Raw genomic sequence first — 13,856 nt, 5'->3', positions numbered from 1 at the left:
TGCCGGAAGAGCTGTGATCTCCCTTTTCATACCCAGTACTGTCCCTCCCCATCAAATGAGTTATTCTGTCCCGAGGTTGGCATAGACCCAGGAACATTCACCCAGATGTTTGGCTCTGCTCTTCCAACAGGCTCCAGGGGAGAGACAGTGGGAGGGGAAGGCTCAAGTTTCCCATTCCCTCTAGATAGAATGGTAGACAGTGGCTCAGGCATCTCCCTGCTCCTGCATGATCAATATGGTCTTTGAAACTTTTTTGACAACGATGCCCAAGATCCCCCAATGGAACCCAGAGAAGGGAGAAGGGGGTGGGGAAGAACACTAAGAAAAACTCATATCTCCTCTCAAAAGTCTAAATGATTGTAGGGAAGAGGCTGGTTCTAATTTTCACCAAACAATAATGTCTGGCCCTCATTTTTTAAAAGGCATTTCCAAAAAGGATGTACACATCAGCTTCTTCAGAGCACAGAGGGACATTGGGGAATAGAGATCATGGGGTAAGATTGAGTTTTAAGTCTTCTTCAAAAACTTAACAGAAGACCAACAGCTTTAAAGTTAATTATTTGGAAGTCAGTTCTTTCTTCTAAGGCAGGATTGGATGAAACAAAAGAGAAAAGACGATTATCTTTTCTTTCTATCTCTTTTTAAAGGGAAATTGTCTCCCTATAGGAAGTATGCAACTGGATTCTTGTTTATTCTTAAACTAGGCATGGTGACACATGCCTATATTACCTGCCACCTGTGAGACTCTGGTTGATGGATTGCCTGAGCTTAGAAGTTGGAGGCTGCACTAGGGCTAAAGCTGATTGGATAGCTCCACTAAGGCTCAAACCAATATGGTGAATCCTAGAAGTATGGAAAGATGAACGGGCTCAGCTCAGAAATGGAGTATATTGATGATGCTCCTGTGTCATTCAATAGTGGGCAGAGGGAATGAGGGGCCAGTGAATTTTTACCAGTCCAGGTGAGATAGTAGAGAGGGAAGGAGGGAGGGAGGGATAGGGAGACAGAAGAAGAAGGAGGAAGAGTAGGAGAAAGAGAAGAGGAAGAGAGTAGGGGAGAAAGAGGGCGGAGGGGAGAAAGAGGGCGGAGGGAAGGAATGAGGGAGGAAGAAAGGAAGGAAGGGAAGAAGGAAGGAAGAAATTTCTTTATCAATTTTCTGTCTGCTGCCCTCACTCCCTAAACCCTCACAAGTCTGGAAAGTAGTTTTTTGTTTTTTGTTTCCTCCAACAGAACAGGCTGGAGTAAAAGGAAATGGAGGTATGGGTTAAAAGGGGCATAGGTATAAAGAATTATTTGACCAGGTTCAGCTAAAATATCATCTATGAGGTCTTTTTTCTGATTCCCTCAGTTAACAGTGTTCTCCAGTCAAACAAAGTAATTTTATATTTATTTTGTGTATCTCTTGCATTTACTAATGTATAAATTTACTAGTTTTCTCTTATAGAATGTAAACACCATAAGGGTAGCAACTACTCCATCTTTGTCTTAACATCCTCATCTCCTAGCACATAGTAGGCATTTCATACTACTTATTGAATTGTTGAATTCCAAGGAGAATAGAAGGACTAAAGATACTGAAGGTTAATAATAAATTATTGTTACTCCATAATAGTTTTCAAAAACAACAGTATTCATGTAGGAAACTGTATTTTCCTTGATATTATGCCCTTCATTCCTGTCTTTGTCTAGAGCCAACTCAGCTATCAGCCACAGAATTGCAGAGTCATGATTCTGTTGTGGTTCAACTCAGTCAAGACTGGTGAGCTCACTGCTTATCGCCTTTAGGGCCATCTTTCCTGGACACTGAACAGAGGTTTGGATTTTTCCAAGTAAATTGATGTCTGAGACACCTGGACCTTCCCAGAGATGGCATGGAGAGATTCCCCTAGCAAAAAGCCGACCTGGCCTTGGAATTCAGCAGCATCATGTTCAGAGATGAGTATAACAAAAACAAAGAAGAGAAGGAAGATCAGATAAAAGAAAAACAAAAAAAAAGGTCAAGACATTTTTGTGGGAAAATTAGAAGACAAAAACAGGAAAGGGGAGACATGGGAATCTGGGAAACCACAAAGTTCTCTTACTGACGCCAAACTTCTCCAAGAAGCAAATGTCCATCTTTTTCACACCTCCAGTCTTGGGATGGTACTGATGGCCTTAAGGCATGGAATGTCACAATCCTCAGAGAACCATAGGTGAGAATCGCCAAAATAGCAGTGGAGAGGTATGTAGTGAATTCAGAGGTTACAAAATAGGACAAATGAAGAAATGCCCAGGGGTTCCTGGGTAAAAGATATCATCAGAGACATGGGAGATTGAAGAAGATGATAGGTCAATCATGGGCCCATTGGTATCCTCACAATATCAAGACAAGTTGAGGAAGGTCCCCAGCATGGTGAATGAACCGCTGGTGCTTATGAGAGGATGAGGGTGACTCAGGATGAGCAGGAACAGATGGGAATGTGCTCTGTAGCAATGGCAGCATGGCATTAACAGGACCAAAGTTCAATTAAAGTGTCAGAGGATATGAAGATGGAATAATACTAATTTACTATTAACCCTCAATGTCTTCTTTCTACTCTTCTTGAAATTTAACAATTCAGTAAGTAGTTATTAAATAACTATTAAGTGCTAGTAGATGGGGATAAGAAGACAAAGATGAAATAATTTTTGCACTCCAGGTGCTCACATTTTATAGGAGAGAAATAGCATATTAACCCATTAGTAAATGCAAGAGATAAAAATATATATAAAATCCCACTGCTTGACCAGCTCCAAACCTTCCTGTTTCCACTGTGACTCCCTGCCCACCCACCCCCCAACACACACACATATTCCCTATCAGAAACTCTACCTTAGGGACCATCCTAGGTTCTAATAAGACTTTTCACCTTATATTGATGGGAACCAAACCATCACCTGACTTCCTGACCTCCATGACTTCCTGATCCTCACTCCATGCTTTTCCAGTTAATTGGTACAATGGATAAAGCAATGGGCCTGGAGTCAGGAAGAGATCTGAGCTCATGTCTAACTTCAGACACTTACTAGCTGTCTGACACTGGGTAAGTCACACCCTTTATTTGCCTCCGTTTCTTCAACTGCAAAATGGGGTTAATAAGAGCATCTCCCTCCTAGGGTTGTTGTGAAAACCAAATGAAATAATATTTGTAAAGCACTTTGCCTAGTGCCTTGCACATAGTGGGTGCTATAGCAATGTTTATTCCCTTTTCTCCCCACTACCTCTGCTTCATAATGTGGTATCTTCCCTCATCAGAATGTTAACTCCTTTGGGGCAAAGGACTGTCTTGTTTGCTTGTCTTTGGATCGCTAGTGCTTAACATGGTGTTTGGCTCATTGTAAATGCTGAATAAATGGTTGTTCTTTCTTTCTATCTATCTATCTATCTATCTATCTATCTATCTATCTATCTATCTATCTATCTATCTATCTATCCAGCCACCTACCTACCTACCTATGTATGTATATGGGTATGCATATATGTTATGTACACACGCCTATGTGTATCTATGTATCTATCTTTCATGTATGTCTCTATGTACACACATACATCTAACTATGTGATCTGTCTGATTGAGCCTGAGGAGAAGGCCCCTTTGAAGACTGTTATGAGGAATTTGGAGTAAACATTCATGTGAAGATCCTTTTGTTGACATAGTAAGGATGAGGAAGACAGTGATAGCTGCCATTTCTCTGGCATTTTCATAATATGAAAGCACTTTTCACATATTATCTAACTAGATCCTGACAGCAACTCTGAGAGGGAGGTGCTAGTGTTACCACTATTTTATAAATGAGGAATCTGAGGCTGGGAAGGGAGTTGGAGGGAGAACAAGAACTTATTTTAAAAAAGCACCAGCCCTGGATTCAGGAGGACCCGAGTTCAAATCCAGCTTCAGACATTTGACACTTACTAGCTGTGTGACCCTGGGCAAGTCACTTAACCCTCATTGGCCCTCTCCCAAAAAATGTCCAGTATGTGCCAGACACTGTAAAAAATACTTTTATGAATATTATCTCATTTGATTTTCACAATAATCCTTTGACATAGGATCTATTATTCTCATGTTATAGATGAGGAAACTGTGGGAGACAAGAGGTTGAGTGACTTACCCAGAGTCACACAGCTAGTAAGGGTCTAAGGCAAGATTCAAACTCAGGCCTTCCTGACTCTACATCCATTGCTAACATACATATTTTGTAGGCCTTAAAGCATCATACCAATACCACCTGTCATTCTTATCATTAGTACTAATAAATTCTTGGTGATTTCTTGCTCAATTGGTAGTCCTTGATTCCTCCTAGCTATATCCCCTTGTTAATTTATCTGGACAAGACTATCCATAAGTGGCTTATTTCTGACTCAAGCAATTGAACATGACATGGGGCCTCCTACCAAGTATGTTACACTGCCTCAGCTGGGATGATCTTCCTGGGGCTAATGCTTTCCTCCCTCCCAAATCTAGCAGCCAAGGGTTCCTTGAGGCCTCTTGCCTCTGCTACTTCTCCTGTTGCTACAGCTCCCCAAGATCTGCTCACACGTGGTATTTTTCTACCCAGACTGACCATTTTCAAATACATTCCATGTTCCATAAAATCAAGCCTGTTGCAAATAAGGAACACTTTGTACATTCCCCCAGGAGCAAGTTAAAGGGCTCTGCTCAATCATTCCAGGAATCCGGAGCACATTTCCATGATTAAAAAAAGGAACTTGAAAAATAGACTGTTTTGCCCTCATACTGTTTGTCTGTGGCTTGATTTTCTACTTCCTTTTCTTTCTCTTTTAATCACTTTATGGCTCTAAGATAAGATGGCAAGTGAGAGAATTATTCAAGAACCATGAAAGAAAAAAAATTCCTATTGACTGGTCAACAACTGTACACGATGCTTTGCAGCTCAGTTGTACAATTTCAGCCAAGGCATGTCTATAGGAGGAGAGCACCATAGCCGAGGGGTCAATGCATGGTCTTAGCATTGATTTATATGATGGCTGGGGGGGGGACAGGAAAGACCTCCTACACAGCTGACTGACCTGAGACTTTGGGATCATATGTGCATCATGGCTGGAGCCGAGGTAGGTGGCAGCAATATCTGTGATGAAGCCAACATCACAGGTGGATGGTATGTTCATGCTCTGGGGATGTTTCTTATATCTATAAACCTGTAGGAGAAAGCTACAATGGTTAGGTGCAGGAGGTGAGACAAGAGAGGGCATGGGGGAAGACCTAGGGGAAAGGAGGGAAAGAAAGGCTTTTTCTTAACTTTCTGTTGCTGAGTGACTGTAAATCTCAAGTACAGGATACATAGCTCCAAATAAAGAACTATATTGTGTGACCCTACCCCCATGCCAGGCTGCAAAATGAGCCCCAATGCTGGACAGCAAATTTATTTTTCTGAAGGGGCAAAAGGCCAAGGCTTGGTAAGGAGTCTGCTCAGCCAGGCCAAAAAATCTACTCAGGTTCAGGGCCTAAAGATCCCCTGAAAAAGGAAAAGTCTAGAGCACCCTCCGAGGATCCCTGCTCTCTAGCTTCTCTGCCACCCATCATGGACATGCTTTTCCTGACTAAAGTCACACTAGTTGGGACCAGAGAGCCACCCCAGGATTCACCTCGACACAGACACAGTCTATGTGGCAACAGAGAGTTAAATCACCTACAAGCCATTCCAAAACATCAACCTTCATAATTGGCAAGCCTTTCATGAGGTCAAGGCCACCAGGAAGGCACAGAACTTTCAAAGTTGGATCTTAGAATAAAGAAAGAAGCCTGGGGATGGGGGAGGAGAGGATCTCATGAACCATTGCATGCAAAAGTCCTCAAGTTATTTACAAGGGATAAATAACTTCAGAATATTCCAAGGGTAAATTTTGGGACACCTTAGCCTCTAATTGCCAGGGAAACCCATTGCAAAGCATCTGGCAGAAAGCAAAGGACTTTGTGAGCAAGAGGCAATCTACCTCAACACACAGGGACAGAGATCCAGGAGAAGTTGAAAGTAAAGAGCAGTAAGACCCAAAGGTGTTAGCAAAAGACACTGATCTTCTAGGCTCTGGGGAGCAAGGGAGGTGATTTCTCAAAGTTCATGGGGGTTTGGGGGGAGGGAGAGATGGCAAGGCACTCTCCATGGTGCTGAAGCTACTAAAGGCTAAAGGATCAAACCTCACCATGATGAGGAATGACGGGGAGAAAGAGTTCAGAGCATAAAGAGATGAGGCATGGGAGAAGAGAAAAGCTAAAGGGTAGAATTTATAAAGAGGACAAGCAAAGAAGGAGATTTGAGGGTAGCAGAGGGGGGACAACAGAATAAAAGGGGCTGCTTCTGCAGGTGGAGAATAACACATAATATAAAAAGGTGATCATAAATTCAGAGCTGGAAAGGACCTTAAAGACTTTCTAGCCCATTCCAGTCATTTTACAGATGAAGAAACCGAGGCCCAGAGTGGCTAAGTCGCTTTCCCAAGGTCACAGAGATAGTAGGTAAGAGAGGATTCACAAAATGTAATTAAGGAGTCACTAGGGTTTAGTCAAAAATCAGAACAGGTCCAATGGGAGGAAAAGGTTGAGAATGACTTAGTGAGGAAAAGAAGCAACAATGAAAGGATGGAAACCCAGAGCACGGGCCACACAAAAGCTGGCATGCATGGATAGGCATGTGGAGAAGCCAGAGGATGCCATGGGGGAGACAACTGGGTTGTCACCATCAGCCTACCTTGTCTTAGCTGCTGATGTCTGCGTGATGAAGACTGATCAAGGACAAATAGCTAAGACATGAAGCCTCAACTAAGGGCCCAGACTTTGGCAAGGAAAGAGAGTGTGCATGCATGCATGCAAGCCCACCTGCTGCTTCAACTGATGCACCAATCGGTCTTTTTCACGTTTCAGGGTCATGACTTCCTCTTGTGTCTTCTTTTTCTTGGAGGCAGACAGCTCAAGCAAGGCTATGTTGGCATCCTTTTCACTGATGGCAGCCAGCAGGGCTTCCTGTCTGAATAAAAAAGAAGCCAGTTATTCCTTCAGGCACCAAGGTAGAGGACACCAGAAATACTTGGTGACTCACAGTTGGCATCTAAGCCATGCAGCACAGTTTTGGTGGGATGAAATGATGAGAATTCTTGGAAAATACTTATTAAATGCCTATTACTTATGATATCCCATGCTAAGTGCTAGAGAAAGAAGGAAGGAAGAAAGGAAAAAAGGAAGGAAGGAGGGAGGAAAGTAATGAAGGGGAAAGAAAAAGAAGAAAGGAGGGAAGGAAAGAGGGAAGAAGGGAGGGAAGGAAGATAGGAAGAAAAAAACAAGTACTTAATAAGCATCTTCTACATTCTAGGCACTATGCTAAATGCCTTCTGAATATTGCCTCATTTGGTCAGAATTTTGCTTCAAGGCTACAAAGACAAAATGAACACCAGACTTTGCCCTCAGAAGGTAGACATTGAACCAGAGAGATATTAGAGAAGGAATTCACACTTTCTTTAAGTGCAAAACTCTGGCTCATCTACCTCTGAAATTGTATGGTTCTATCATTTGGGGTTTTGTTCTGTTTTTATTTTTGGTTCTATCATTTTGACTTGGGAGGAGTATACAGTAGGTCATAAAGAATATTGAAATCAAGAACAAGAGCCTGGTTCTAGCCTCCCTCATCTGTTTCATGTAAGCCAAGCCCAAGCCTGAATCAAAATCCTGTCTCTAATTTTCCCAGTGTGGTTGCCCAGCCTGTTCTTGGAGACTTCCAGCGATGAGGAAAACACTAGCCACCAAGACAGCCCATTCCACATTCAAGAAATCACAGGGGTCTTTTTTTAATTGTCCGAGGGTCTTGGCATCAGCACAAGAAAAATGTAAATATTTGGGGCAATGGTTCAAAAAGAGTCAAGGAAATATAACCTATTTATTCTGCTTTCAAAGTTATGAGACTGTGGATTAATTTTAGATAAACACTCCCCATTTTTCAGGCACTTAGATGTTCTCATTTTTTATCATTTCCTGTTTATATTATAACCAGTTTCTTGTATTCTTCTGACATTATGTATTTGAAAAGGTGATGGAGCAAAAATATTGCCATATCATTCCAATCATCTTTAGTATAGCAAAAATCCCCCCTTCTGGGCTTGGGGGAGGAACAGGATAAATTAGTTTGAAAATATTTGCAGAAGTGGAAAAGATAAAAGAAATGCTTTTTATTAGGAAGGGTCCAGTCCCTAAGTAAAAATGCAGTTAGTAAATATGGTGGCATTCTATTAATCAACAGTACACTCCCAAACTCCCAGGCATCTGTGTTCTTTTTGAGGTCAGCATCTCCTCCAACAATGCCGACAGAAACCCAACCATGGCTGGCTTTCTCTTGCAAATCTCGTCTCATGAGATAAAGAAAACATATGAAGGAGGTTTCCTACTAATGCTAACTACTTCATCACTAGACTCTTTGACTTCTTTCATTTCTACTGCCTTTTTCACATCATCATATATTCCAAACTAAGGCATCGCCTAAGCCAGACCCACTTCTTAGGTATGAGCTTTGGGCATGCTGTCCCCTTTGATCACCCATTCTGTGGCCACCCTAAAGTCACAGGATTGTAGATTTAGAGCAGGAGGAACCCTAGAGGTTGTCAAGGTCCAATTTATAGATGAAGGAAGCAAAGTCTAGAGAGATGAATTAACTCCCTCAAAATTAGACTCTAAGTCTAGTATTTTCTTCTATGTCACTGTGATGATGATGGAAGGCCCTTTCATAGTGAAGTATGTGTCATCCAGTCTGCTCTAGATTATCTCCAATTAATCCTGCCTTGCTTGTTCACAGTCATTTGCATGTTATCCCCATCAGACTGGGAGCTCCTTGAAAGCAGGGCCTGTTTTTAGCTTTTCTTTGTTTCCCCAGTGGTTAGCACAGTTCATGGTACATAGTACGTGTTTCAAAAATGCTTCTTGACTTGATTTGGCTTGACTCTGTAATGGGATTCCTATATTTACCTGCTAGAATACAATGAAACTGGAGGCTGAGCACACGTAAGGTAACAGCTAATTTGTGGCTTCCTGGACCAAGTATAATGAGAGTGCTAAAGAGAATAATTTAATGAACACTTTCAGAACTATAAAATGGACCATATATGATTTGGAAACCATCCTAAAATTGCATAATATAAGTGAAATAAATAGATGGACCATAAGCCAAAGGCAGAAATAGAAAGATTAATAACTTCCTTTCCTGTCAGGAGGAACCAAATTGATAGACCTTCTCAAAATGCATGTTTAATGGGTTAAATCCTTGCAGAAATGCTTTTAAAACAAGCAGAAATCATCTCATTGAACAACGGTAAAGTCTGGCAATGGAACTGTGGCGTTTGATTTGAAGAATGAAACAAAATGGCCTACCCCAGAATGGGGCCTTTGGAATGGCTAAGATCCAAAGCTGAAATACAATGGCCCTCCAGGAGACTTGATGCAACAAATACTAATAACTCTGCCTCACTTAAAGACAATTCACACGCAGGTTAAGACATCACAGTATGATGTTACTGGTCCTCTTTGAAAATGAAGGATGAATAAACAATAACCCCCAAGCTACTCAGAAGGAAAAACTCTCAAAAGGTAGAAACTTAGCAAAAGGAATCAAAGCTAGGTGGTAAGAAGCAAGAAGACTAATCACTGTAATTCTCCTGTTTACTACTGAAGTTATTCTGATGGTGCTTTCAGGGATCCATTAAAAATGAACCTAGATTCCAATACTCTTACTCAATTGCAGAAAAGTATCATTTATCCACCCTTACCACAGTCTGCTGTTGGGAAGACAACTAGTCCCAGGACCATTTCTATCCGAACTCCATCAAAAATTGAGATAACCCCACAACACTAATAATAACCGCCATTGCTATAGTTACCTCAAAGTTAAAAAAGCACTTTTCTATATTATCTCATTTGATTTCTCCCAAGCTTTCTGGGTAAGTACTACAAGTATTATTATATTTATTGTACAGATGAGGGAACTTTGGCTAGAATGTTAAATTATGTAATCATACTGTTGAATGTGTTAAGGGCAACATTTGACCACAGGTCCAAGGCAAGGCTCTCCACACTAGGTTATAGTGCCTCTCAATTATGCTACAGTACCAGTCCAAAATGGGACAGTTGGTCCATTCAATGCTGTTGGGGGTCCAGAAATAATACACCACTGGTACATGCACCTGCCTTTTCTGTCATACCACTCTGCCCTCAGTTATGCTGTGCTGCATGGTGTGTGATAATGGATACACTCACTGAGTGCATGAGCTCCAACTTTCATTTGCATGAATGGCTTTGTTTCAAAGTGACATGGGCACTCAATTCACTTTGATTTAATTCAATTCCACAAGCATTGATTAAGCATCTATTCTTAGCAAGGTGTTGGTCTGTCCATTAGGGCGGGAGAAGGAGAATGACCCAGTCCCTTTCCTCAAGGAAGTAAATCAGTTTGGGTCCTATGTACAACTCAGAGGAGAACATGGACCTGGAGATCCTGTTACCAGTTTACAGAAACTTGGACATGGGCTATACATGAGATGTCTTCAGAATTTCCCAGAGTCAACTTGGTATGTGTTTTGCATGTACTTGACCTATTTTCCTTTAAAACTCAAGAATGACTACAAACCAACCCAACTCTAACCCAACCTTCTGCATGAGGCCTTTGCAAATTCCCCAACTTATGGAGCCTATCCACTAAACTAACATTTATTTTGAATGTCTTTCCTATACTTCTGTATACACGTTTTATCTCCTGTGATGGAATGGAAGCTTCTTGGGGCCAGGAAGTTTTATTTTGTCTTTGAATCTCTAGGCTTAGCACAGCACCTGGTGGTTGTTATTCATTCATTCACTAGTGTCTAACTCTTTGTGACCTCATAGACCATAGCATACCAACAACTGTCCATGAGGTTTTCTTGGCAAAGATACTGGAGGGGTTTGCCATTTTCTTCTCCTGTAGATTAAGGCTAACAGAGGTTAAGTGATTTGCCCTGAGTCACACAGCTACTAGTGTTTGAGGCCAGATTTGAACTCAGGTTTTCTTTACTCTAAGCTCAGTGCTCTAACCACTGAGCCACCTAGCTGCCTCCTAGTAGTACAATATTTGCCTGGCATATAGTAGGAACTCAATTAATGCATTTTTGACTGATTGATCTGTTTTCCCCTTTTCCTCCCCCCTCCATACCAAGTCAGCTCCTTAAAGGCAAGAACTATCTTAGATTTGGGTGCATATCATTGTTTTGCCATCATCTGGCTCATTTATTTGCACATAGAAGGTGCTTAATAAATGATTGTTTAGTTTAACTGAATGGTGTGATTTTTCTTGTTATCAACCAAAGAGACCCTGGGTTTGACCCTGGGATTGTCTCCTGGGGATAATTACTTCCTATTGTTTGTTTCTTTTTTGTGGGGCCATAATCTACTTTTTAAATTCCTCATTTGGGTCCAATGACCAGATTCCATTCACAACATCTCCAAATAGCATCTTAACCATAGACTGTCCTGTCCTTGTCCACCTGAGATTCCAAAACAAGGGCTCTGCTCAATTTCACCAGTTTTTTCTCTTGCAAGAACATCACAAAAGAGGATTGGGATAATTTATAATTCTTAATTAGCTTTTCTGTCAAGTACAGGAAAAATGCATTACCAAGGAAAATTCCATGTAGATGTTAACATTGATTTCATCCCAATGTCTTATTGTTGTTTAATAAATGGAGCTAATAAAAAGACATTTTAAAAATCATTCATTTTAGCAGTGTTTTTTAAAGCCAGTCTCTGGCATTAATATTTATAGAAAGTAATCCTTTTGGCTCTTAGTAGTTTTTCCTTTTTTTGCCAACTAATCTGTTATGTAAATACTGGTGTAATATTTCCATTGAACTCCCAGCAAAGTAAATTTACCCGGTTATTTTAAAAACACCTCTAATTAAAAATATTGCCTTTGCTTTCATCATTGTTTTCCTTTACAATGCCACCACTACTCCCTACACTAAACCATTCTCTTCATTTGTTAGCCTAACTTTTAAAAAAATAAAAAATTATATAAAGCCAGAATTTGTGAAATAAGAAAATATAAAGTATTTACGATTTCATCAATCACAGACTTCCAGTGTGGGGATTTCTTGTGCCATATATAGAGCCCAAACTGTCTAATACTTAGTACATAAAGCCTAGGGAGGACTCTAATTGATGTGACTTATCCAGGGTCACACTGGTAGTATCAGAAAACAGTTTTGAAATGCTGATTCCAAGCTCAAATTTTTGCTCCCTAATTCACTTTCCCAGGCTACCTCTAGGACCTGTGATAAGACAAGGAAATATTAAGTCAACACACACTGAAACCATCAATATATGCACATCTGAGCCTAAGAATAGTAATAATCATTTTAACTTATTCTTAGCATTTTATTATTTATCAAGTGTTTCTTACATAATACCTAGATAATTTTGAATTCTGAGTTCTGAATATATGTTATAAGCCCAAAATCAGCCCATTTTCCAAGAAGTTGGCTCATCTACAAACCAGCAGAAAGGACTTATCCAGAGACAGACTATCATGATTCTTGGTTTATAGACAAATTAAATTAATGGTTCAAACTATTTTGTTGAGTTAAAAAACAATAAGCTAAAAACATCTACTGGGATGATATAAGCACTTCTGAATACAGAAGTCCCCTGTACAGAGGCAGGTGTGAGGTACAGTGAGTGCAAAGGCAGAGGGGATGGAGCATCTTGTATGCGAACCTACAAGAAGGCCTGCTGGGCTGGATAGGCAGCTTTTGAGGTGAGTACAACAGATGCACCAATCGGCTTGTGTGAGAATGATCCACAGCCAGAATGAGAATGGAGGAGAGAGAGATGACTTGAGCATGGGCACATTTGGGAAATTCTGTAGCTATTTCAATGATCCAAAAAAGCAGCTAGCTGATGAAAAATCAAAACAAAACAATCTTTTCTTTTTAACATGAGTATTGTGAGAATCAGAGTGCCACCAGCCTGCTGAGAAAGACATTGTGAGAACCAGGGCAGCTCAGCCCTGAGGAGAAAGCATGTGTGGCTTTTCATAGACCGCCTGTAAGTCATGTCAATCAATGGACCAGCCAATTAGCTTGGAGCCATGTGTGGGGACCACCCTACTTCCAGTCCCACAGAGAACTTCCACTAGAAGCCGCAAAGGATCAGGCCTATTCCTATGGGAACCAGTGGGTGGTGGCAGGGGGACGCAGAGTAGACATCTCTTTCTTGCTCCACGTGTTCTCTTTACTGACCCCTAATATACTTTAATAAATACTTAATGCTCAAAAGATTGGTGCCATGAGTTTCTAATTTAAGCTGACCACACATTAGATTTTTAGACATCACAGTTAAATTATTATTTTTTTTAGTGAGGCAGTTGGGGTTAAGTGACTTGCCCAGGGTCACACAGCTAGTAAGTGTTAAGTGTTTGAGGCCGGATTTGAACTCAGGTACTCCTGACTCCAGGGCCGGTGCTCTATCCACTGCGCCATCTAGCTGCCCCACAGTTAGATTTTTTAACCATCACAGTATTCTCCCCCAAATGGGGGTAGAGCATAGAAAATGTCAGAAGAAGAAAAAAGAGAATCCAAAGGGCAAAAGAAAGGAACATGGTGGGTGTAAACACACTGTAGAACTCTGCCATATATATATGACAAAATGGTGAACTGGAATGCCTACAATCCTTGAAGTCATCCAATCCTGAACCTCAATCTTGAATCTGAGGGTTAAGACCTTGGAGAAGTCACTGATACTCTCTGAGCCTCGGAGACTTCATCTGTAAAATGGGAACAGTAATGCCTCCTAGGGTTGTTCTGAGTATTAAATAGG

At 40.9% G+C, this 13,856-nt stretch overlaps 1 protein-coding gene across 9 annotated transcripts in view; it reads right to left on the bottom strand.

Moving 5' to 3' along the window:
- The window catches only part of ERC2 (ELKS/RAB6-interacting/CAST family member 2), a 1,007,143-nt gene that overhangs the window by 274,593 nt on the left and 718,694 nt on the right, over positions 1 to 13,856 (bottom strand). For all 9 annotated transcript variants that reach the window (XM_043976675.1, XM_043976679.1, XM_043976674.1 and 6 more), the window contains one exon: positions 6,855 to 7,002. In XM_043976675.1, coding sequence (XP_043832610.1) covers positions 6,855 to 7,002 — 148 coding nt within the window. The remainder of the gene's footprint in view (positions 1 to 6,854; positions 7,003 to 13,856) is intronic.

This window comes from Dromiciops gliroides, chromosome 1 (genome assembly GCF_019393635.1).
Source record: "Dromiciops gliroides isolate mDroGli1 chromosome 1, mDroGli1.pri, whole genome shotgun sequence".
NCBI lineage: Eukaryota > Metazoa > Chordata > Mammalia > Microbiotheria > Microbiotheriidae > Dromiciops > Dromiciops gliroides.
The sequence above is the reverse complement of the archived record's forward strand: the minus strand, read 5'-3'. Positions and strand labels throughout refer to the sequence as shown.